The following is a 27,742-nucleotide window of genomic DNA, read 5'->3' on the forward strand; positions in this document are numbered from 1 at the left end:
TAGTTATAATTAAAGATACATTATGTAAGATTTAGATAAAGAACTAGCCATTCTTGCTATAGTAGTTCGAAAGTAGATGATGTAAAATGAATAATTTGAAAATTTCATTCAAATTACTCTATTGCAAGCAAAGATATTAGCCTTTAAAGGTTTGACAGACGTGTGCAATAATTTCAACCACCGTACTGGTTGATCGAAGCCAAGTCTCGGTCCTCCATATTTGATTAAATCAAAGTATCGCTGAACCATTCTAATCTATTTAATATCGGAGAAATCTGATGCCATCGAGAGTTGATTAAGGCCCTGATCAGTTAATTAATGTCTAATAAATACTTTAGAAAACATTTCAGGCCTAAAGGAAGACCTGCCATAGGCAGATTTAGCTCTTGCATAATGCATGTTTAAGTGAGAGGGATAAAATTTTGTGTATAGTTTTATTACATCAGTACTTTGACTAAGTTCTATAATGAACATTTTCTGCTCAGAGTAAGCCGAGCAATAAGCAATTTGATTGGTCGAGACTTTAGAACACAATAACTCTCATTCTAATTGAGCTAGAATGTTCACACTTGGCGTAGGTGTTTATTAGGTGAATGCCTTGATGGGGTTGGGAGTGAGAAGATGAGAATTTTCTGCTTAGGATAAGCAGAGATAAGCTATTTGATTGGTTGATGCTTTGGGACACGATAACTTTAGTTCTAATTAAGTGAGAGTGATGACACTTGGTGTATAGTTTTATCACATCAATACCTTGACTAAGTTCGATAATGAGCATTTTCTGCTTAGGGTAAGCAGAGTGATAAGCAGTTTGATTGTTCGAGACTTTGAAACACAATAACTCTCCTTCTAAAGTTCTAGTTGAGGTAGAATGTTCAAACTTGGTGTAGGTGTTCATTAGGTGAATGCCTTGATGGAGTTCGATGATAAACATTGTCTGCTTATGGTAAGCAGAGATAAGCAATCTGATTGGTTGATGCTTTGGGGCCAATAACTTTGGTTTTAATTAAGTGAGAGTGATGAAGCTCCGAGTATAGATTCATTATATCACTACCTTGACTAAGTTTGATGATGAGAATTTTCTGCTTGGGCTACGGATCGATAAGCAATTTGATTGGTCAAGACTTTGGAACATAACAACTCTGCTTTTAATTAAGGTAGAATGATTAAACTTGATGTAGATGTTCATTAGGTGAATGTCTTGACTGAGTTCAATGATTAGCATTTCGAGCAAAAGCTAAACAGAGGTAATCAATTTCATTGGTCGATGCTTTGGGACAAGATAACTTTGATTCTATCTGATAGACAGTGATGAAACTTAGTGTATAGTTGATAATCAGTTTGATTGCTTGATACTTTTGAAAAAAAAAAATGTGCGATTAATTAATATGTGTCATCTATTTATTTTTGGATTTCGGTGGGGACATCAGCCTGTCTGTTGGCTTGTTTCATTTCATTTTACATTTTAGGAAACTTCAACATTAGAAGTAAATTGTTTGGTGAAAGTAGATGAATATGGGTTTTTCATCTACTGGAAGAGTGATGGCAGGGTTAGTATTCTATAATATCACCAGTTTGAAACATCATTATTTTAGTTCAGCTTAGTTCAGCTTTGTTTTTCCCCATATTTAAGGTTTGCTATATTCTTGACTGAGAAAGTTCCTCAGAATATTTTGGCCTCTTATCCCCTTATGTAAATACATTCCGTTCATCCACAATTTGTTTGTGGACACACTCTTTTCAGGTCACAAATTTATCTGATTTTGATGAATCTTGAAATATAGGTTTATCTCCCAAATGTCTCAGTTCCTTTCGATATTGGCATGTATTGGATTATGGCCCCTGATTATACGAAAAGTATATGGTATATCAAGGTTGTGGATCCTCTAGGAGTCTCAATTTTGATCCAATTTTGATGAAACTTTAAGTATATCTTTTTAACCTAAAGATCTTGGTTCCTGTCGATATTCGCGTATATCGGATCGTAACTTCCTGAATTATTGCACTTGATTGTATGAAAATCGCTTTTTATACGCCCACATTGAAATGTGGTTGTATATTGTCGTCGCCCCGGTCTGGCCGGCGGCCCGGCGTCCACAATTGCTTGTGGATGCTCTAGAGGCTAAAGTTAATATCCGATTGACTTTAATCTTATACACAGTGTTTAAGGTCATGAGACGAAGAAGCCTATTCATTTTCAGCGATTTCCGTAATTACTGCCAGAGTTATGGCCCTTGATCACTTGTGGACGCTCTAGAGGTCAAAGTTAATATCCGATTGACTTTAAGTTTATACACAGTGTTTAAGGTCATGAGACGAAGAAGCCTATTGATTTTCAGCGATTTCCGACAATTACTGCCAGAGTTATGGTCCTTGATCACTTTGAAAAATCTTGTGGACGCTCTAGAGGCTACAGTTAATATCCGATTGTCTTTAGATTTATACACAGTGTTTAAGGTCATGAGACGGCAATTTTCGATAATTACTGCCAGAGTTATGGCCTTTGATCACTTTGAAAAGTCTTGTGGACGCTCTAATTACTGCCAGAGTTATAGCCCTTGATCACTTTGAAAAATCTTTTATACGCCCATATAGAGGCTAAAAGTTAATATCCGATTGACTTTAAATTTATACACAGAGTTTAAGATCTTGAGACGAACAAGTGTATTGATTTTCAATGAATTTTTATGACTTGAACAGCTAAATCCATGATGTTAAATGTTTCGTATACTAAACGTTAGCATGGGGCAGAACTTTATAAAAACCAAACAAATTCTAATGGTTTTCTGATAATTACTTAACACTGTAACCCAGGTATCGTTTAATCTTGTGTATCTAGCACTAATTTCTTTCACATTCGTTTAATATCAAATCTTTGTTTAAAAATTTGTAAAAACTGTTTAAAATCACCAAATATCATCTAATTTGTACATGTGTCCAGTTTAAAGCTGACTGATTAATTTTGATAATGAGTGTCCAATTTACAAGTATTTAATTTCCTGATCACTGTTCAAAAATTAATCATTATACATCATTAATCAATTGGGTTGTTTATTTTTTAACAATGATTGAGAAATTAAACACTTGTAAATTGGACACTCATTATCAAAATTAAATGGTCAGCTTACAGAAGTACAAATTAAACGATTTATGATGATCTTAAACAATTTTTACAAATTTTTAAACAAAGATTTGATAATAAACGAATGTGAAAGAAATTAGTGCTAGATACATGCACACAAGATTAAACGATACCTGGGTTACAGTGTAATTATACATAAGAAGGGAGCTAAAGATGATCCGAACAATTATAGGCCAATCTCAATTCTCCCCACAATTTCAAAAATATTCGAAAGGCACTTGAGCACTCAAATTCAAACTTATTTGGAAACCTTCAATGTTCTTTATGCTTACCAATCTGGATTTAGATCAAATCATTCATGTGCTACTGCACTGATCCGAATGACAGATAATTGGCTTGATGCTATCGATAATGGTGCGATGAGTGGTATAGTGTATCTTGATTTTAGCAAAGCATTTGATCTCATTGATCATAAGCTTATTATTGAAAAACTACATCTTTATCGATTTGATAATAATTCACAAATTTTGATTGAATCATATCTTGACTCACGGAAGCAAAAAGTATGTTTAGGATCAATTACCTCCTCAATTACTACAGTCAAATGCGGGGTTCCACAAGGTTCGATCCTGGGTCCTCTCCTATTCCTAATTTTTATAAATGATCTCCCACTCAATATTGAATCAAGTCAGATAGATTTGTTTGCTGATGACAGTACCCTGCATTGTTCACACAAAGATATTTTATCCATCGCCAAAAATCTCCAAAATGATCTCTATTTGGTTGCTAAATGGTGTGAAAACAATGGGATGGTAATCAATCCTTCGAAAACAAAATCAATGCTGATTTCAACAAAACACAAAAGAAATCAGAAAAACCTAACTTTATCACTCCATGGTGAGAAAATTGAGACGGTTACTACCGCAAAATTACTTGGAATTCAAATTGACCAAGACCTTAATTGGGAAGCACAGATAGCAGATATGTCTAAAAAACTTGCATCAAAAATATTTCTCCTAAATAAGATAAAAGATCATTTACCTTATGAGACAAGAATTTTGTTTTATAACAGTTACATACTACCAATATTTGATTATTGCTCTATTATTTGGGGAAATGCTACCAAAAGTAGATTAGACATTCTTTTAAAATTACAAAAGAGGGCAGCAAGAGCTATTCTTGATGCACCGATTGAAACTCCGTCCACCTCTTTATTTACTAAACTCGGTTGGCTTACCCTTACACAGAGGATTCTTTACAATAAAATTGTCTTATCATTCAAAATTATTACATTTAATACTCCACTTTATCTAAATTTCCATTTTATTGAAAAATCTCTTGTTTCCAAAACGGATATCTTGCTCCGTTCACAGACCAGTAAATCTCTTTTTCTTCAAAAATGCAAAACGGAATCCATGAAACGTACTTTTCATTATTCTGCATGTCTTATATGGAACCATCTGCCTTTTGATATAAAGATGTGTAAAAATGTTGAAAATTTTAAGATTAAACTGAAAACTCATTTATTTTGCACACTGAAGGAACCATAATATTCAACTGATGACATACTTATTATTTTTAACTTGCAACTGCATTCTATTTTATTTTGTGTGTAATTATAGTGTTCTTCCTATATTCTACTTGTATAATGTATATGTTTTGTAGTTTGGGAGTGACTTATCAAACTTCCCACTTTAAAATGCTATTGCATTTCTAATGATTTTAAATTTATCCTGATATTACATGTATATATGTCTTTGTAGTTTAGGAGGGACCTATGGAAGATTAGTTTTTTTTTTGCAAACTAAATACGTTGCCTCATTAAATAAAGTTTTTATTGTCCCCCGCCTTTCGAAGAAAGCAGGGGACTATTAAAATGGGTTCGTCCGTCTGTCTGTCCGTCTGTCTGTCCGTCTGTCTGTCCGTCTGTCCGTCCGTCTGTCTGTCCGTCACACTTTTTGGGACACAATAACTCTCTTCCTAATTGAGCTAGAATGTTCAAACTTGGTGTATGTGTTTATTAGGTCAATGCCTTGATGGAGTTCGAAGATGAGCATTTTCCGCTTAGGGTAAGCAGAGATAAGCAATTTGATTGGTTGATGCTTTGGGACACGATAACTCTCTTCCTAATTGGGCTAGAATGTTCAAACTTGGTGTATGTGTTGATTAGGTCAATGCCTTGATGGAGTTCGAAGATGAGCATTTTCCGCTTAGGGTAAGCAGAGATAAGCAATTTGATTGGTTGATGCTTTGGGACACGATAACTTTTAATTGAGCTAGAATGTTCAAACTTGGTGTATGTGTTTATTAGGTCAATGCCTTGATGGAGTTCGAAGATGAGCATTTTCCGCTTAGGGTAAGCAGAGATAAGCAATTTGATTGGTTGATACTTTGGGGCACGATAACTCTTTTCCTAATTGAGCTAGAATGTTCAAACTTGGTGTATGTGTTGATTAGGTCAATGCCTTGATGGAGTTCGAAGATGAGCATTTTCCGCTTAGGGTAAGCAGAGATAAGCAATTTGATTGGTTGATGCTTTGGGACACGATAACTTTAGTTCTAATTAAGTGAGATTGATGAAACTTGGTGTATAGTTTCATTACAGTAATACCTTGACTAAGTTTGATAATGAGCATTTTCTGCTCAGGGTAAGCAGCAATTTGATTGGTTGATACTTTGGGGCACGATAACTCTCTTCCTAATTGAGCTAGAATGTTCAAACTTGGTGTATGTGTTGAATAGGTCAATGCCTTGATGGAGTTCGAAGATGAGCATTTTCCGCTTAGGGTAAGCAGAGATAAGCAATTTGATTGGTTGATGCTTTGGGACACGATAACTTTAGTTCTAATTAAGTGAGATTGATGAAACTTGGTGTATAGTTTCATTACAGTAATACCTTGACTAAGTTTGATAATGAGCATTTTCTGCTCAGGGTAAGCAGAGCGATACGCAATTTCATTGGTCGAGACTTTGGAAAACAATAACTCTCCTACTTTGATTGTTAGACTATAAGTAAAGATATACTGTTTGATTGTTCAATACTTTGTAAAAGATAATTTGTGATAAATTTATATGTGTCCTCTAATTATTTTCCTATTTCGGCGGGGGACATCAGCCTCACTGTTGGCTTGTTATTATTATTATGTTACTCTTAATCAGATTTTTATGTATTATAAATGTTTCATTACCGAAAAAAGTAAAAATATGCGAAAACTCATGTTGACTTCCCGGACGATTTAGCTGCTATTGGCGTATGTTTTGTTGCCTGGCAACCTATCTTTGTTTAGCTTGTTCTCTATCCATCTCTTGCAAAATGTGGGCCTGGGCGTATCCTGCCTTGCAGCCACTGGATTTCGATTTTTTTACCTTCATTCGTATATAAGACGAAGAGTGGAAGGCCGGACTTCAGCAGAAAAAAAGTATCGACTTATACCCCGAAAAATACGGTAGTTGAACATAGTGAACGACCAAAGTTATCATCTGATCTGTGTGAAATTTATATGCATAATTCAAATTATTGTAACAAAGAATCTTATTAAATTTCAGCAATTTCCGTTAATTACATATTGTATGCATTTTGTTCAGATATTATTTATAATTGATGAATTTTTAAAACTTATTGTGATATTACTTTTTGTACGTCCAAATTGAAATGTGGTCGTATATTGTTGTTGCCCCCATCCGTCCGTCAGTTGTTCCAGCATCCACAATTGTTTGTGGACGCTCTAAAGGCTAAAATTAATATCTGATTGACTTCGAATTCGTATACAGTGTTTAAGGTCATAAGACGAAGAATCCTATTGATTTTGAATGATTTCCAATAATTACTTCCAGAGTTATGGCCCTTGATATGAAGTGTTTTGTATACTAATCATTAGTATAGGGCAGAACTAGAAGCCAAGCAAATTCTAATGATTTCTGATAATTCCTTTATGGGTTGTTTACTCGTAATCTGATTTTAGTGTGTTGTAAATGTTTTCATTACTGACAAATGAAAAAATATGTGACAACCCTTGTTGACTGCCTGGACGTCTTAGCTGCTGTGTGTGTATGTTTTGTTGCCTGGCAACCTATCCTAACTTTTTGCTGGGGCACTAAATTCATTTGATTTGTTTAATGAATATTCTGAATTCTTTAATTTCAGGAGGGTGAAGTGTTGGAATGTTCTCAAGTAAATGATATCCGACTTGGACTGGCTCCTAAAATAAATGTAAGTTCATTTTGGAAAATGAGGTTTTCTTTTGAAAGAATAAAATCTATCAGAACCAACTTTACTTGAAGCCAATGATTTTCAGTTCCTTACTAAAGGATGTGATTTAATTGATTTTTGCCATTCCTAATCAACTTCCTGTTAATAGTCAGAACATTGTTTGACGTCCGTAAGCTTGAAAATCTTTTTAAGGAAGACAGGATTGAGGAGATGAAAATACTTGTTGCTATATTTTTTGACTTGGCTTATTCATGTTTTCCACAACTGTCTTATAATAAAGTTTAATGCGCTAAAATGATAGATTTTGACAAACATGTATACTACCATAAGAAACAAGGCCTGATTTATTTTATATACGCCCACATTGAAATGTGGTCGTATATTGTTGTTGGCCCCGTCCGTCCGTCCGGTGTCCACAATTGCTTGTGGACGCTCTATAGGCTAAAGTGAATATCCTATTGACTTTAAATTTATACACAGTGTTTAAGGTCATGAGACGAAGTAGCCTATTGATTTTCAGCGATTTCCAATAATTACTGCCAGAGTTATGGCCCTTGATCACTTTGAAAAATCTTGAGGACGCTCTAGAGGCTAAAGTTATCATCCGATTGACTTCAGATTGATACACAGAGTTAAAGGTCTTGAGACAAACAAATATATTGATTTTCAATGAATTTTTTTGACTTGAACAGCTAAATCCATGATGTTAAAAGTTTCGTATACTAAACGTTAGCATGGGGCAGAACTGTATAAAAACCAAACAAATTCTAATGGTTTTCTGATAATTACTTAATGAGTTGTTACTCTTAATCAGATTTTAATGTACTGTAGAACTTGCTCGGGCGTGCACCCCTAATCAGCGAACACTTGCTTCAACGAGCACCAAAAAATCTCCCCAAGCGATTTTTAAGTAATTTAACCCCTACTAAACACGCACCTGTTCAACGCGTGCAACGGGCATCACGATTAATTCTCCCCCTTAACTCATTGACCCCTAGACTTAACTCATTATCTACTACTGTCTCTCCCTAAGCCAATTAACTAGACAATAGCTTATCTCCCTGGAGCTAATTAAAGGATTATCCATTAATCCAATATATTGCAGAGAACACAAAATAACACACAAACTATTGGTGTGTTCCCACTTAGCCGGCAGACTGTTAATCCTTTGATTGATCTTAAAACTATAGTCTGTTTAAAAGTAATCACTCAAGAACTATTCACTAGTGTTCAGCGTTAATGAGCTCTTAAAAGGCCTCGACTTAAGAAATATTGACAACTTGATACAAGAATTGAACATTTGAAAACACAGTTATTAAATGGCTCTTTAAGTGTAAATCGGTATGAAACAAATATTTCCAATTTAGTGGGGCTGTAAAATGATTGTTATGTTGTATGGCATTTATTTATAAATTATATAATGCTATTTAATAAAAGTTAAAAGTGTAAATTGTAATGCAGTTTTATATGTGTAAATCATTTAATGTTATTTAATAAATATTAAATTTGTTAAAATCAATATATTTTTATGTGTAAGCTATTTAATGTTATTTAATAAAAGTTAAATTTGTTAAAATCAATACAGTTTTAGTCTTAAAAAAGATATGGACTAAAGTTTATAACACCATTGTTCTAGGATTAACTCTGAATTTGCGGCAAAATTTGACATCAAAGCCTGTCGGCTAAGTGGGAACACCCCAAACTATTATTCAAGTCAAAAAATGTTCATATATTTAAATGAAGATATATAATTGGGCATCAAAATGGTCTAACTTTTAAGCACTAATACAAAGTAACAACAAAGTAATTCTTTATTTAAATTCAACAATGTTTAGCACACGCACATTGTACAACAGGCCATAGCATGCTTCCGTAGGCATTCGTCTAATTGACGATCAAAATATGCAAGATTTACTACAATGAGCAAATTAAAAAATCCAACTATTTTTATCCTCATTTAAATGTCCTAAAAATGTTGAAAAAATCACTGAATTTAACTTAGTTTGCTGAACAAAGTCGGTATTCTATTCGCCGACCACGGGCCGACATTTTGATTTTTTTTTTCGTAGTAAGTCGTATCTGGGTCATCTTCTTCTCCGTTTATAATCCCGGAAAAAACAATTTCCCAAACACTATTGAGATTAATATTCACATCTATAATATTCACGAATAGTGGCTGCCATTTTTGGTACGCCGTTTATCACGTATATCTTCTTCTCTATTTCATATCTCGGAAAAATCACTTTCCCCGGAACATTTGTCATTACTGAGATTAATATTCACATGTAAATAAATATCCTTTGCTAAAATTCCTTCAAATTCTGAATCGGGATCACTTTCCATAGCAAAGAAATTATTAGATGAACGAGCGTGAAAATATTAAACTTGCGTACAAAATGGCTCCCTATGACACGAATTTTCTCGAGAGTTCACGACCTTATAACCCCGAAACCATTGATGTGACGTATATGTTTTATGATTTCAATCATTAGTTCAAACTATACACTTTTGGAAAGCCAATCGTCTTTTTTTTTTAAACTTTATTGATCAATAAAACAATATATCAGAAAGGCTGGCAGAGTTTACGACCTTTATAACCCCTAAACCGTTGATGTGACCTACAAATTTTATGATTCCAGTAATTAGTTCAAACTATATATTTATTGGATAACTACTTTTTGGAAGCCAATTGGCCTTTTTTGATAACTTTCTTGATCAATAAAACATTTACGTCAAAGAGGCCGACAACAGTCGTCGTTAGGAAAAGTGACTAGACATTAGGTAGTTGACAGGTCGCGTAAGTCGGTGAAATTCAGTAGCTAATTAAAAATTCTACTGTTTCATTGGTCACTCCTCTAACGCGGCCAGCGGTCACTATTTTACTAATAAATTCAACAAAACATCGCCCATTCAACGGCCATTGTTGAATGATACCATCTTGTCGTTCTTTCTTTGTAACACTCCCGCTAATCCTGTGAAAAGTAGTTAAAAAACTGGATCCCCACTGATCAGGTAAAAAGAAATGTTAAAATAACAATCAACCCCAGATTATCTGATTATTAATCTTTTGTTTTATTAAACGGCTAACCTGGTCATTGTTTTCACGCGTAACGACACATTATTTGATACTGATTGAATAAAATGAAAGTACCGAGTTTTGTCACGATCATCTAGTATCTCTTTTCCATTGCCACTTTGTTGTTAAACAGTTGTTTTAGCGCCCCCTATAATATTACATACAGAGTTACACCCCCTGTAAATCGGTGATAAAATCAGCGATGGTTTTTTGTTCATGTGCTTTTTTGATAAATTAAAATTAATTCATCGATTTTTTTCACAAAAATGGATAAATATTATCGAATGCATCACAATGGTAGACAGTAGTATTGAAGGTTGGTACAAAATGACAAGTTTACAGAAGTTATGTTCGAGATTTGAGTAAAGAATTTTCGTTCGGCGCAAGATTCAGCGACGGTCAAATTTATGGATGCAAGTATTGATGTTCGCTCCCAATGCACCCAAGCGTAATTAATTTATGTCATCACAAAAAGCGCTGAGATTTTATTAGGTGGTCGCGTAATTGCTAACCTCTAGTCAAAGAGCACCTCCATTAAGCAAGCATTTTTAAATTTCCCTTGGGTGCTTGCTTAATACAAGTTCTACTGTATTATAAATGTTTCATACCGAAAAAAGTAAAAATATGCGACAACTCTTTTTGACTGCCCGGACGATATAGCTGCTGTGGGCGTCAGTGATGGGATTTCAAAGAAATTATTGTCGGACATTTTTTCCCGAAAATAAAGGGGCATAACTCTTATCGTAATTTAAGCAGACGTTTTCAAAACACAATAAAGAATAACATGTCAACAAAATATATTCAAATTCATATATAAAAAAAAAATAGGTGCACCTCGTTATATTTCATGTTTAAAAACCCGTACGGTATTCAAATTTATGTCAATAATATTCCTACAAAATCAATACTATAGAATGGCAGCGTGCCGACTGCTGCCGATCTGTTTCAAACTCCCCCAAAATTACCGTATTTTTCGGGTCATACGTCGGTACATTTTTCAGCAAAGTCCGACATTCGTCTGATACTCCGTTTCGATTTATATACGGAAGGTAAAAAAATGACATCCCAAAATTTATTTGGCCGTAAACCGTAGTCAACGACGCTCTAATACAACGAGCGTGTCACACCAACTGCTAAATAATTGCAGTCGACTGTAGCACGCGCTATCGTCTAAAACAATTAACTACTTACGTCATTCCAATCGAAATATTCGTCAACATTTCTTAGCGTGTTTATTTATTTATTTATTTATTTAAAGACATAAACCCCCTTCAAAATATGATCATAAATCCGACAATATGCCATCAAAATAGAATCTTTTCCCGGACATCGGTCGTATTGGACTCGGCACGTATACACCTTTTAGTTTCACGTGTCTCGCGAGATTTGTACTTTCATTTTAATTACTGAACTATAGCGCCATATGCGTGTGTGTGAAATATCTTTATTTAACTTCGGCTTTCACCGAAAATATATCACAGACAAGTTATCGGATACAATGTATGTTGATTTGAGGTGTTATATACTATCAGGATATGTGACATATATGACTAATTTCTACGTGTTATTGTCCGACACAAAGGAGATTAAAACGTGAGACAATGGACAAATCACAGGTTAATCAGATTAAGTTTATAATCACTCTTATTGGATTGATATATCGTCCGACAAAGGAGAAGCAATGACATCTGTTCAGGATTGATTTGATGAATTGTCCGACAAAGGATTAAGTCAGCCAATCAAGGCAGAATAGTAGTTAATCAAGGTAGGTGTGTAGACGACATAACACGATAAATAGTCGATCACTTAATTACCTAATCAATCCAGCCAATTATCAACGATAATCGGGTTGCATGGTAGTTATACACTCAGTACACTATATTAATTTTGGAATTTGAATATTATTCACCATGTCTTGATGTCCGATTGGGCATATTCCCGGTCGGACAATTTTGGGCGATTTGAAAAAAGATTCGGACAAGTCCGGAATATACGGGCGTATGTTTCGTTGCCTGGCAACCTATCTTTACAATTTCTCCCATGTACATATTTGAAGTTAGCTGTGAATTGGCAGTAGTATTGTTTGCAACATGTCATGTTCTTGTCTTCGTTTGTAAATAAATTTACAAATATATGATGATGATTGCCGGTCACAGTGTGCCACCAATGTTTTACAATTAATTTCTCGTACATATTACTTATTGTGTTTTAATCAGTATTCAGTAATTAAGTGAGAGTGATGAAATTTGGTGTATACATAGTTTTATTACATCAATACCTTGACTAAGTTCGATAATGAGCATTTTCTGCTCAGGGTAAGCAGAGCGATAAGCAATTTGATTGGTCGAGAATTTGGATCACAATAACTCTCCTTCTAATTGAGCTTGAATGTTCAAACTTGGTGCAGGTGTTTATTAGGTGAATGCCTTGATAGAGTTCGAAGATAAGGATTTCCTGCTTAAGGTAAGCAGAGATAAGCAATTTGATTGGTTGATGTTTTGGGACACAATCCCTAATTAAGTGAGAGTGAGGACACTTGGTGTATAGTTTTATCACATCAATACCTTGACTAAGTTCGATAGTGAGCATTTTCTGTTCAGGGTAAGCAGAGCGATAAGGAATTTGATTGGTCGAGACTTTGCAACACAATAACCCTCTTTCTAATTGAGGTAGAATGTTCAAACTTGGTGTAGGCATTCATTAGGTGAACGCCTTGATGGAGTTCAATGTTCAACATTGTCCACTTACTGTAAGCAGAGCTAAGCAATCTGATTGGTTGATACTTTAGGGCACGATAACTTTGGTTATAATTAAGTGAGAGTGATGAAACTCAGAGTATAGATTCATTATATCATTACCTTGACTAAGTTCGATGATGAGAATTTTCTGCTTAGACTAAGGAGCGATAAGCATTTTGATTGGTCTAGACTTTGGAACGTAATAACTCTACTTTTAATTGAGGTAAAATTGGTGTATAGTTTTATCACATCAATACCTTGACTAAGTTCGATAGTGAGCATTTTCTGTTCAGGGTAAGCAGAGCGATAAGGAATTTGATTGGTCGAGACTTTGCAACACAATAACCCTCTTTCTAATTGAGGTAGAATGTTCAAACTTGGTGTAGGCATTCATTAGGTGAACGCCTTGATGGAGTTCAATGTTCAACATTGTCCACTTACTGTAAGCAGAGCTAAGCAATCTGATTGGTTGATACTTAACCAATAATTAAGTGAGAGTGATGAAACTCAGAGTATAGATTCATTATATCATTACCTTGACTAAGTTCGATGATGAGAATTTTCTGCTTAGACTAAGGAGCGATAAGCATTTTGATTGGTCTAGACTTTGGAACGTAATAACTCTACTTTTAATTGAGGTATAATGTTTAAACTTGATGTAGATGTTCATTAGGCGAATGTCTTAACTGAGTTCAATGATTAACATTTCGAGCTGAAGCTAAGTAGAGCTAAGCAATTTCATTGGTCGATGCTTTGGGACAAGATAATTTTGATTTTATCCGATAGAGGGTAATGAAACTTAGTGTATAGTTGATAAACAGTTTGATTGCTTGATACTTTTGAAAAAAATAAATGTGCGATTAATTAATATGTGTCATCTATTTATTTTGGGATTTCAGCGGGGGACATCAGCCTCACTTTTGGCTTGTTTATTCCCTGCTGGACAAAAAATATTTGGTCAAGCACATTTGATGTCTTAGACAATATTGATATGTAATTTTGAAATCAATTGTTATACCGTCAACTATTAGTCCACCTGTTATTGTCCCCCGTCTTTCGAAGAAAGCAGGGGACTATTAAAATGGGTTCGTCCGTCTGTCTGTCTGTCTGTCTGTCCGTCACACTATTTGGGACACAATAACTCTCCTCCTAATTGACCTAGAATGTTCAAACTTGGTGTAGGTGTTTATTAGGTCAATGCCTTGATGGAGTTCGAAGATGAGCATTTTCAGCTTAGGGTAAGCAGAGATAAGCAATTTGATTGGTTGATGCTTTGGGACACGATAACTTTAGTTCTTATTAAGTGAGAAAGATGAAACTTGCTGTATAGTTTCATTACATCAATACCGTGACTAAGTTCGATAATGAGCATTTTCTGCTCAGGGTAAGCAGAGCGATAAGCAATTTGATTGGTCGAGACTTTGGAACACAATAATCCTCCTTCTAATTGAGCTAGAATGTTCAAACTTGGTGTAGGTGTTTATTAGGTCAATGCCTTGATGGAGTGTGAAGATCAGCATGTTCTGCTTAGGGTAAGCAAAGATAAGCAATTTGATTGGTTGATGTTTTGGGACACGATAACTTTAGTTCCAATTAAGTGAGAGTGATGAAACTTGGTGTATAGTTTCATTACATCAATACCTTGACTAAGTTCGATGATGAGCATTTACTGCTCAGGGTAAGCAGAGCGATAAGCAATTTGATTGGTCGAGAATTTGGAACACAATAACCCTCCTTCTAAAGTTCTAATTGAGCTAGAATGTTCAAACTTGGTGTAGGTGTTTATTAGGTCAATGTCTTGATGGAGTGTGAAGATAAGCATTTTCTGCTTAGGGTAAGCAGAGATAAGCAATTTGATTGGTTGATGCTTTGAGACACGATAACTTTAGTTCCAGATTACGTGAGAGTGATGAAACTTGGTGTATAGTTTCATTACATCAATATCTTGACTAAGTTCGATAATGAGCATTTTCTGCTCAGGGTAAGCAGAGCGATAAGCAATTTGATTGGTCGAGACTTTGGAACACAATAACTCTCCTTCTAATTAAGCTTGGATGTTCAAACTTGGTGTAGGTGTTTATTAGGTCAATGCCTTGATGGAGTGTGAAGCAGGGTAAGCAGAGCGATAAGCAATTTGATTGGTCGAGAATTTGGAACACAATAACCCTCCTTCTAAAGTTCTAATTGAGCTAGAATGTTCAAACTTGGTGTAGGTGTTTATTAGGTCAATGTCTTGATGGAGTGTGAAGATAAGCATTTTCTGCTTCGGGTAAGCAGAGATAAGCAATTTGATTGGTTGATGCTTTGAGACACGATAACTTTAGTTCCAATTAAGTGAGAGTGATGAAACTTGGTGTATTGTTTCATTACATCAATACCTTGACTAAGTTCGATGATGAGCATTTTCTGCTCAGGGTAAGCAGAGCGATAAGCAATTTGATTGGTCGAGACTTTGGAATACAATAACCCTCCTTCTAAAGTTCTAATTGAGCTAGAATGTTCAAACTTGGTGTAGGTGTTTATTAGGTCAATGTCTTGATGGAGTGTGAAGATAAGCATTTTCTGCTTAGGGTAAGCAGAGATAAGCAATTTGATTGGTTGATGCTTTGAGACACGATAACTTTAGTTCCACTTACGTGAGAGTGATGAAACTTGGTGTATAGTTTCATTACATCAATATCTTGACTTAGTTCGATGATGAGCATTTTCTGCTCATGGTAAGCAGAGGGATAAGCAATTTGATTGGCCGAGACTTTGGAACACAATAACTCTCCTTCTAATTAAGCTTGGATGTTCAAACTTGGTGTAGGGGTTTATGAAGTCAATGCCTTGATGGAGTGCGAAGATCGGCATTTTCGGCTTAGGGTAAGCAGAGATAAGCAATTTGACTGGTTGATGCTTTGGAACACGATAAATTTGGTTCTAATAAACTGAGATTGATGAAACTTGGTGTATAGTTTCATTACATCAATACCTTGACTAAGTTTGATGATGAGAATTTTCTGCTTAGGCTAACGAGCAGTAAGCAGGTTTGATTGTCAAGACTTTGGAACATAACAACTTTTCTTCTAATTGAGGTAGAAGGTTTAAACTTGATGTAGATGTTCGTCTTGACTGAGTTCAATGATTAACATATCGAGCTAAAGCTAAGCAGAGATATGCAATTTCCTGCTTTGGGACAAGATAACTTTGATTCTATCTTATAGAGAGTGATGAAACTTAGTGTATAGTTGATAATCAGTTTGATTGCTTGATACTTTGGAAAAAAAAACAGATGTGCGATTAATTAATATGTGTCATCTATTTATTTGGGGATTTCGGCGGGGGACATCAGCCTCACTGTTGGCTTGTTATCACTGCAGCACAAAGATTACATGTAATGATGGATGTAAAGTGATACAAGAAATATTGATTACTGTTCTCTAAGCTTCTATGTATTTTCTTTTTATTTCAGGATTTGAAAGCAATTGCTGAACTTGAACAAAGAGGTTCGGGAACATTAGAATCTCGTACTGTAACAATATGCAGTGGTTTGGATCTTGTAAATATAACTTATACACCTATGATAGCAAGAGATGCAGAAACAGCAAAGGTACATTTTAATGTGGTGTTTATTATCAAATTATGTAACACACAATATGTCATTGCTTTATTTGATAGTTTCTAGTACAGTTCCTTAAATTGAGTCACAGTACATATCATAAGCATAACATTTTTTGAGCAGTAACTGATTTAGAACAATAAGTATTATACACATGACATATTATGGTATTTAGAATAAAAGACCAACCATTTATAGGCAACATAAATTGGCATGTTATTCAGGATTCGAATAATGAGCCAGCTCAGTATGTGGGATTCATGAATAACGAATAACGAGCCAGCACGTTATTCAGGATTCGGCACTAAAACAGACCGGCCTACCTTGCATCCGACCATTTTTTTGCTACCTTTGACAGTAGGGGTAAGTGAACGTTTGTCAAGCGAGTATGGTGTTGAATGGTTTGTTGGAGTGCACAGGGCAGTCCTCTCCAACAGTCACCTGCTTGATTGAAACAGACCGTTCTATCTTCCATCCGACCATTTCCTTGCTACCTCCGACCGTAGAGGTGTAAAACGTTGGGTGGCCGACTAGCATGGAGATGACCGTTTGTCAAGCGAGTAGGTGTTGACTGGTTTGTTGGAGTGCACGGGGCAGTCCCCTCCAGCAGTCACCTGTTTTACTACCAAACCCTTGAATCCCGAATAACGAGCCAGCACGTTATTCATGTTCGGGATTCGTCAGTAAAACAGACCGGCCTATCTTCCATCCGACCATTTCTTCCCACTGTCGGGGTAAGTGAATGTTGGGTGACCGACTAGCAAGCAGGCGACCGTTTTTCAACCGAGTAGGGTGTTGACCCGTTTGTTCGTGTGCACAGGGCAGTCTCCCCCGCACTCACCTATGTTATTCGCCAATAACGAATAATAAGCCAGCACGTTATTCGGGATTGGGGATTTGGCAGTACAACAGACAAACTTATCTTGCATTCGACCATTCCCTCACTAACCCCGGCCGTAACGACAGTACGATCAGCTGAGTCGTTATTCACGATTCGGCATTAAAACAGGTGACTGCTATGTGCACTCCAACAAACCAGTCAGCACCCTACTCGCTTGACAAATGGTCGTCTCCGTGCTAGTTGGCCTGCAACATTCACTTACTCCTACTGTCAGAGGTAGCGAGGAAATGGTCAGATGCAAGGTAAGCCGATCTGTTTTAGTGCTGAATCCCAAATTAACGTGCTGACTTGTTATTCGTTTTTCCTGAATCCCGAATCCTGAATAACGTGCCAACTTCACGTTGCCATTTATATTAATTAAAACAACAGCCTATACCCTATTGTAGATCAACACCATTTCAGTGCCATCATGTTACTCGATATTCACATAATGATATATACACTTGATAAATTATACCCAGTTTCATAGAAAAGTTGTAATAAGCATACTGTAGTGTAGTTGCTCATTAATAAATTATAAATAAGTTATATTGTATATTTATTATAGGTATGGGTCGAAGGATTACGTAGTATTACATTAAATATAAAAGCTAATAATGTATGTCCTATGACCCAACTTAAAAAACAGTAAGTTTATCACAAGTACATGTATACACATTACTTTTTCATACGCCCAGGTCGCCTCCGTCCGTCTACAATTTTTTGTGAACATTCTACAGACTACATTTATCATCTGTTTGTTTTGAAATTGATATATGTTGTTTGCATTAGTGAGATGAAGAAGCCTATTTAATTTCAATAACTTCCGTTAATTTCTTCTGGAGTTATGGCCCTTTTTTCACTTTGTTGCATCTTGTGAACGCTCTAACGACAAAAGTTATCAACCAATCTGTATGAAATTTATATGCATCATTTAAATTAGTAAAACAAAGAAGTCTATTGAATTTCAGCAATTTCCATTTATCACATCTAGAGTTATGGCCCTTGTTTCACTTTGTTGAATCTTGTGAACGCTCTAATGACAAAAGTTATCAACCGATCTGTATGAAATTTATATGCATCATTTAAATTAGTAAAACAAAGAAGCCTATTGAATTTCAGCAATTTCTAGAGTTATGGTCCTTGTTTCACTTTGTTGAATCTTGTGAACGTTCTAATGACAACAGTTATCATCCAATCTGTTTGAAGTTAATATGCATCATTTAAATTAGTGAAACGAAGAAGCCTATTGAATTTCAGCAATTTCCATTAATTACGCCGTGAGTTAGGCCCTTGTTTCACTTTTTTGTACTTTGTAAATGCTCTAACGACAAAAGTTATTATCCGATCTGTATGAAATTTATATGTATCATTTAAATTAGTAAAACGAACAAGCCTATTGAGTTTCAGCAAATTTCCGTTAATTACATCTAGAGTTATGGCCCTTGATTTACTTTGTTGAACTTTGTGAACGTTCGAACGACAAAAGTTATCAGCCGATCTGTATGAAATTTATATGCATTATTTGAATTAGTAAAATGAAAAAGCCTGTCGAATTTGAACAATTTCTGTAGATTACTTCCACAGTTACGGCCCTTGTTTTAGTTTTTAGAACCTTGTGAACCCTCAAACGACGAAAATTATAATGTTATCTCTATGAAATTGTCTATTAAATTCCCCTAATTACCTACAAAGGAATAAATATGTGACAACCCTTGTCAACTGCTCGGACGATTTAGCTGCTGTGGGTGTATGTTTTGTTGCCTGGCAACCTATCTTTCTTGTCCTTTAAAATGATGAAGCTGGTAAATATGTACCGATACTAAAATACAATCCGTTCTCCTTAATTGGTAGGATTTAAATTAATTCAATATTTACCTTAGAAAGTATTTGTAGCTTCCTTTTTATACGCCCACATTTTCATGTAGACGTATATTGTCGTTGCCCCTGTCTGTCCGTCCATCCACAATTGTTTGTGAACAGTCTACAGGTCACAATTTTTATACGCCCACATTTTCATGTGGACGTATTATGCCGTCGCCCCTGTCCGTCCGTCCACAATTGTTTGTGGACTCTCTACAGGTCACAATTCTTATCCGATTTCGACGAAACTTGAAATATAGGTTTATCCCCAAAAGATCTTGGCTGCTTTCGATTTGGCATGTATCGGTTCGAAACTTCATGGATTATGGCCCCTGTTTGTAAGAAAAATCACGTTTTTAGCTTGTGGACCCTATAGAGGTCACAATTTTTATCCGATTTTGTTGAAACTTGAAATGTAAGTTTATAACCCAAAGATCTCAGTTCCTTTCGATATTTACGCATATCGGACAGTAACTTCCTGAATTATGGCCCCTGATTGTACGAAAAATCACGTTTTTAGCTTGTCGACCCTATAGAAGTCATAATTTTTATCCGATTTAAAAAACATTCTATTATATCACCATTACACCCTAAGGATGACTGAGTTCGAATTTCGTGAAAATCGGCCTAAAATTGACAGACAAAATGGCAGCCGTTCGTTCCCAAATAGCGTAAGAATATGGTATATCAAGGTTGTGGACTCTATAGGGGTCACAATTTTTATCCGATTTTGTTGAAACTTGAAATGTAAGTTTATAACCCAAAGATCTTGGTTCCTTTCGATATTCGCACATATCGGACCGTAACTTCCTGAATTATGGCCCTTGATTGTACGAAAAATTGCGTTTTTAGCTTGTGGATTCTATAGAGGTCATAATTTTTATTCGATTTAAAAAAACGTATTATTATATCACCGTTACACCCTGAGGACGACTGAGTTCAAATTTCGTGAAAATCGGCCCGAAATTGACAGACAAAATCGCTGCCGTTCGTTCATATATGCGCATATCGAATTGTAATTTCCTGAATTATGGCCCTTGATTGTAGGAAAAATCACTTTCTTGTTAGCTTGTTCTCTATCCATCTCTCGAAAATGTGGGCGTTTCCTGCCTGGCAGCCATTGGTTATCCGATTTCAATGAAACTTGAAATGTAGGTTTATCACCCTAAGATCTCGGTTCCTTTCGATATTGGCATGTATCGGACCGTAACTACGTGGATTATGGCCCCTGATTGTACGAAAAATCACGTTTTCAGCTTGTGAACACTGTGGAGGTCACAATTTTTATCCGATTTGGTTTAAACTTGAAATGTATGCTTATACCCCAAAGATCTCGGTTCCTTTCGATATTCGCGCATATTGGACCATAACTTCCTGAATTATGGTCCTTGATTGTAGGAAAAATCACTTTCTTTTTAGCTTGTTCTCTATCCATCTCTCGAAAATGTGGGCGTATCCTGCCTGGCAGCCGCTGGTCAATCAGTAAGATTAATCTTAAATGGTTGGACGATTTACCCAATACCACCCAATACCACCTCAATATCACCACATACTACCCAATACTACAACATAATGATGCAAAATAGACATATCATTTGATTTTTATACGCCCACATTATATATTGTCGTCGCCCATGTCCGTCAACAGCTGTTTGTGGACTCGCTACAGGTCACAATTCTTATCCGATTTTGACGAAACTTGAAATATTGGTTTATCCCCAAAAGATCTTGGTTGCTTTCGATATTGGCATGTATCGGATTGAAACTTCATGGATTATGGCCCCTGATTGTACGAAAAATCACGGTTTTAGCTTGTGGAACCTATAGAGGTCACAATTTTGAACTGATTTTGATGAAACTTGACATGCATGTTTATAACCCAAAGATCTTTGTTCCTTTCGATATTTGCGCCCATCGGAATGTAACTTCCTGAATTATGGCCCCTGATTGTCCGAAAAATCGCCTTTTTATACGCCCACATTGTAATGTGGACGTATATTGCCGTCGGTCCTTCCATCCATCGTCCACAATTTCTTGTGAACGCTCTAACGCCAAAAGTTATCATCCAATTGTTTTAAAATTGATATATGTTGTTTACATTAGTAAGATGAAAAAGCCTATTTAATTTCAATAATTTCCGTTTATTACGTCTAGAGTTATGGCCCTTGTTTCACTTTGTTGAACCTTGTGAAGGCTCTAATGCCAAAAGTTAACATACGATCTTTGTGAAATTTATATGCAATATTTAAGTAAGTGAAACGAAGAAGCCTATTGAATATAAACAATTTCTGTTTATTACGTCTAGAGTTATGGCCCTTGTTTCACTTTATTGAACCTTGTGAACGCTCTAACTCCAAAAGTTATCATCTGATCTTTCTGACATTTACATGCATTATTTAAATTAGTAAAACGAAGAAGCGTCAGCAATTTCCGGTTATTACGCCTAGAGTTATGGCCCTTGTTTCACTTATTGAACCTTGTGAACGCTCTAACGCCAAAAGTTATCACCCGATCTTTGTGAAATTTATATGCATGATTTAGATTAGTGAAACGAAGAAGCCTATTGAATTTCAGCAATTCCAGTTTATTACGTCTAGAGTTATGGCCATTGTTTCACTTTATTAATCCTTGTGAATGCTCTAACGTCAAAAGTTATCATCCGATCTTTCTGAAACTTATATGCATTATTAAGATTACTGAAACGAAGAAGCCTATTGAATTTCAGTAATTTCCGTTTATTACGTCTAGAGTTATGCCCCTTTTTTCATTTTATTGATCCTTGTGACTGAAAAAGCCTATTAAATTCCAGCAATTTACAATAATTACTTCTAGAGTTATTGCCCTTGTTTTACTTTGTTAAACCTTGTTAATGCTCGATTGATGAAAGTTATCATCCGATATGTATGAAATTTTTATGCATCATTTAAATTTGTGAAACAGGTCTATTGAATTTCAGCAATTTCCGTCAATAATTTCTAGAGTTATGGCGATTGTGAAAGTTTGAATGACAAAAGTGATCATGTGATCTGTATGAAATTTATATGCATTATTTAAATTAGTAAAACCAACAATGCCTGTCAAATTTCAACAATTTCTGTAGATTACTTCCATAGTTGAGACCTTGTTTCAGTTTGTAGAAGCTTGTAAACCCTCAAACGACAAAATTTATGATCTGATCTGATTATTACTATTACCTACAAAGGAATAAATATGCGAGAACCCTTGTCGACAGCTCGGATGATTTAGCTGCTGTGGGCGTATGTTTTGTTGCCTGGCAACCTATCTTTTAGTTTGTTGTCTCTCTGGAGGTCATAAATTATCCGATTTAAAAAAAATTGTTTGATTATATCACTGTTACACTGTAATAATGGTTGAGTTTGAATTTCCTGAAAATCAAACCAAAACTGACGAACAAAATGGCCGCCGCGAATGGTGTAAAAATATTGTATATCAAGGTTGTGGACCCTGTAGAGGTCACAATTTTAATCTGATTTTGATGAAACTTGAAATGCAGGTTTATAACCCAAAGATCTTGCTTCCATTCGATATTTGCGCATATCCAATTATAACTTCATGAATTATGAGCCTTGATTGTAGGAAAAATCACTTTCATTTTAGCTTGTTCTCTATCCATCTCACGAAAATGTGGGCGTATCCTGCCAGGGAGCCGCTAGTTTTCAAAAATAGAGAGCTATATCGTGGGAAATGTACTTCAAATGGATACCGATGTCTGGCTGTTCCATTTGCCTCCCTATACCACCCAAAACAAGCTAGTAGTAACCCAATACTACCAAATACTTATCAAATACTACCTAATATTATAAAATACAAACCTAATATCGTCAGTTAGCAGCACATCAGTATAATAATTGCAACGAATATTCCATATTTTGCAGACAATTGAAATGTTTGCCCAGTTATCTCCCTTTACAACCGATAAATAGATTTTATATTGCTACTCAGATTAATCATCTTCTTTGGCGTTGCAGTTGGTTTCCAAGACAACAAACGTAAAATTAGAAAAACAAGTGTGACAATAACCATATTTTATTCCCCAAATGACCCATCTCTCTCTTACCGCTTGATAGTGACAAGGTGTGGCGTCGTCTGTCAAACAAAGTGGGTTTTCTCTGGTCCCCCGGATTCATCTAACTGTTAAATGGGTCCCGCTGTTAAACACCCCTTCGCGCAAGCGAGTTAATGAAATAATATTGAATTATAGGTTAGACCCGAAATACATAATCCTCCAGTATCTGCCAAACGAAACCATTAGCTAAGACTATCACCAAAGGACTTAAATTATGCCAAACCCAACATGGTATTTTGTGCAGAACACTTCGTAGCTATACCGGAATTAATAGTTTTTTCATAATTGATAGAAATAAACCTATAGTAGACACTTTAGAAAAAATCAATAAAAAAAGTTAATAACAATAGAACTGTTTCAATGGCATTTAGTAATTGAACTAGAGTATACAGGTCACAATTCTATGGAATACAATTACTGCTTTTTACTGAGCGACGTTTCGACTAGGCTTCTCTAGTCATTATCAAGCTATGATAAAAAATGAAAATATGACAGGACAATATATACATGTACACAACAATGCTTAGTTAATGCTGACAAACCAGGGATCTCCCTTAATTACGTGTACCTAAAGGTAATCTGATTTAATTTAACGCTAATAAGTAATAATACCAATTAACCTAAAAATTGACTAATTGATTAATGGATAAGTTGTTGTGGAGTATACCAATGATTAGTGGGTTTTAATAATACAAACGTTGAAAGAAAATGAAAATGGATGAAATGTTATCAACGACCCCTTTCACTGAAATAAACACAAAAGGTAAAAGTAGGTATAGGCAACGGCTAAGACAAAGCGCTGGAATGTGTGACATTGTCGCTAATTAGTAGAAAACATGGTCATATTTCCATGATCATCACTAAATAACTATCATATCAATTTTAAAATAAATTACACCTTTGCAATCGTCTTTTCTTTCTCTTTATCACTGATACACTATTTATATATTTATTGCAAGAGAAACAGTAAAAAGGGAATTTTAAATGAATTGTTCAGCCGCAAAGGTCGTAATCCATGTCAACTTTGGTTTTTTGCAAAGCATGGGTTCTAGAGTTTCGTAAAGCGCTCTCTTGCAAATTCTCAATGAAAAATGTATTGGCTACCATATTCTAGCATGTCCGTAGAGCTTTTACCACATACCACATTGTCCGGCCCGTTGGATGCCAAAAAAATCGAAAATTTTAAGTAGTTTATAAAACCTCAAATTTAGAAGCAAAATAAGCATAGAACCCATCAAAATAATACAGAAAAACTGGGTACAAAAATGTTCGTTATGATCTTTAGATTTTATATTTTTTCCGTTTTCTCCGGCGCCTGTTGTTCCAAGGTAGCGCAAGCCAAGAGCATGCTAACTGCCGTACGCTAGTGACGTCATTGGTCAAATAGCTGTTCGGTTTTTAACATTCTGTTCCCTCTAATTGCAGAAATATGTAAGTAAAATCATGATTTTATTGATAAACGTATTAAGAATAAGACTATGTAAAGCATATCCGTAAACTATTCCCCATATATTTATATTTGGCGTGTTCTGACGATGTGTAATTTAAAACACTGGTTTTAATTTTTTTCACGGCTGAATTCAAGCATTCTGGCAAAATAGTCAGCTAGATATATGAATACATATTCAGCGAAGCTAGGATTCTGAATTATCTATCGTCTTCATGAATTTAGAAAACGTCTTTTAACAGTAACGGGTAGTTTTCATTTTCGACCTGTGACTTGAGTTACTTTCTGTTTACTTTTCCACCAATCAGGTATGTGTATTTTGTCACGTGACTAAGTCGACGAAATATACATACCTGATTGGTGGAAAGGCTCATAAATATGTAAATTTTACCACATGGCTTCAATAATATTTCTTTTCACACTTTGAATTGAATTTATAAATGTTTCTGTGATAAATTTAGTATGAATACAATAAAGACAGCATGGATTTTGAAATTATTTATTTTACTTCTCAAATACACAAAAATATATTATCCATTTCTGTAAAGGTGATGTGATATGAGACGGGGCTAATGAAAACGGGCATTTTTCGGCTTTTTTGCTCCTGCGGAGCAAAACAGTGGCTGGGACCATTTTCTGTGTCTGATATCTTTCTTTAGGGCCTTTTCAAGGCTGTCAAAAGAATTAGGGTTACTATGGGGGCCATTGTCAGCTGATATGTGGAAGGAAAAACCTGCGGTACGGTACACTTAGAATTAATTTTATGGAGGGGTCAAATGGCTCCAGAAGCAGATTTTGTCATGGGCAGTGGCTAAAAAATGTCATTTTAAAGGGTCAACAGTTTCAACAGTAGTGAAGACACAGGCATTTCCTTGCATTTATTCCAACTAGGCAGTAAGTACTCTATGTTAAAGAAGTTGCAGTCGTGTAAAAAGCTTACTTTTTGATATATGGGGGGTCAAAACTACTTATTTTTGCTATGTCCGAAGTTGGTGGGTACCCCAAATCCTGTAACTGGCCATATTTCACAAACTACTAGAGATAATCAGTTGAAATTTTCAGGATGTTTTTATCTTAGCAAAATGAAACTATTGATACCGTAATTATGTGTTTTTATTCACTTTAAAAATTTGCTTGCCTATACCTAGTAAAAGAATAGATTGTTGTGGAGTATTTACAACGATTTGATGAGGATTTGATAATGACAACATCCCAAGAAGATGAGATTTGATTGGTGTTATGACAAAAAATAATTGATATGTGCATGTTGATGCGAGTGATTCTACTGATATACGAAAAACCCTTAGAACAATGACTGCACAATTGATCAATAGTCCCCTGAAGGCTGACAATTTAAAATATTGAGTGGTACTTCACTGGATGTTATAGTGATGAAGAAAGGCAGGATTAGAACTATTGAGTGCATTAAATTACAATAACAGCAGGCCTGATAAGCAAAAATAGTTGGGAATTATTAATTATCATTTTTATACGCCCACATTTTCATGTGGACATATATTGTCATCGCCCCTGTCCGTCCGTCCGTCCACAATTTGTTTGTGGACTCTCTACAGGTCATAATTCTTGTCCGATTTTTACGAAACTTGAAATATAGGTTTATCCCCAAAAGATCTCGGCTGCTTTCAATATTAGCATGTATCGGATCGAAACTTCATGGATTATGGCCCCTGTTTGTACGAAAAATCACGTTTTTAGCTTGTGGACCCTATAGAGGTCACAATTTTTTATCCGATTTTGTTGAAACTTGAAATGTAAGTTTATAACCCAAAGATCTGAGTTCCTTTCGATATTTGCGCATATCGGACAGTAACTTCCTGAATTATGGCCCCTGATTGTACGAAAAATCACGTTTTTAGCTTGTGGACCCTATAGAAGTCATAATTTTTATCCGATTTAAAAAAACGTTCTATTATATCACCGTTACACCCTAAGGACGACTGAGTTAGAATTTCGTGAAAATCAGCCCAAAATTGACAGACAAAATGGCTGCCGTTCGTTCTCAAATAGCGTAAAAATATGGTATATCAAGGTTGTGGACCCTATAGAGGTCACAATTTTTATCCGATTTTGTTGAAACTTGAAATGTAAGTTTATAACCCAAAGATCTCGGTTCCTTTCGATATTCACGCTGAATTATGGCCCCTGATTGTACGAAAAATCACGTTTTTAGCTTGTGGAACCAATAGAGGTCATAATTTTTATCTGATTTAAAAAAACGCATTATTATATCACCGTTACACACTAAAAACAGCTGAGGTCCAATTTCATGAAAATCGGCCCAAAATGTACAGACAAAATGGCCGCCGTTTGTTCTCAAATAGCGTAAAAATATGGTATATCAAGGTTGTGGACCCTATAGAGATCACAATTTTTATCCGATTTTGTTGAAACTTGAAATGTAATTTTATAACCCAAAGTTCTCGGTTCCTTTCGATATTCACGCATATCAAACCTTAACTTCCTGAATTATGGTCCCTGATTGTACGAAGAATCGCGTTTTTAGCTTCTGGACCCTAAAGGTCATAATTTTTATCCGATTTAAAAACACGTATTATTATGTCACCGTTACACCCTAAGGACGACTGAGTTCGAATTTCGTGAAAATTGGCCCAAAATTGACAGACAAAATGGCCGCCGTTCGTTCTCAAATAGCGTAAAAATATGGTTGTGGACCCTATAGAGGTCACAGTTTTGATCCCATTTTGATGAAACTTGAAATACATATTTATAACCAACCGAT

The 27,742-nt window shown here is 35.4% G+C and overlaps 1 protein-coding gene across 4 annotated transcripts in view; it reads left to right on the top strand.

The window, feature by feature from the left end:
* Positions 1-27,742, top strand: part of LOC126821498 (1-phosphatidylinositol 4,5-bisphosphate phosphodiesterase beta-4) — a 315,174-nt gene that overhangs the window by 52,660 nt on the left and 234,772 nt on the right. For all 4 annotated transcript variants that reach the window (XM_056100864.1, XM_056100865.1, XM_056100866.1 and 1 more), the window contains exons 3-6: positions 1,467-1,547; positions 7,224-7,289; positions 16,558-16,695; positions 18,153-18,232. In XM_056100864.1, the coding sequence (XP_055956839.1) occupies positions 1,467-1,547; positions 7,224-7,289; positions 16,558-16,695; positions 18,153-18,232 (365 nt within the window). The remainder of the gene's footprint in view (positions 1-1,466; positions 1,548-7,223; positions 7,290-16,557; positions 16,696-18,152; positions 18,233-27,742) is intronic.

This window comes from Patella vulgata, chromosome 5, assembly GCF_932274485.2.
Source record: "Patella vulgata chromosome 5, xgPatVulg1.2, whole genome shotgun sequence".
Classification (NCBI taxonomy): domain Eukaryota; kingdom Metazoa; phylum Mollusca; class Gastropoda; family Patellidae; genus Patella; species Patella vulgata.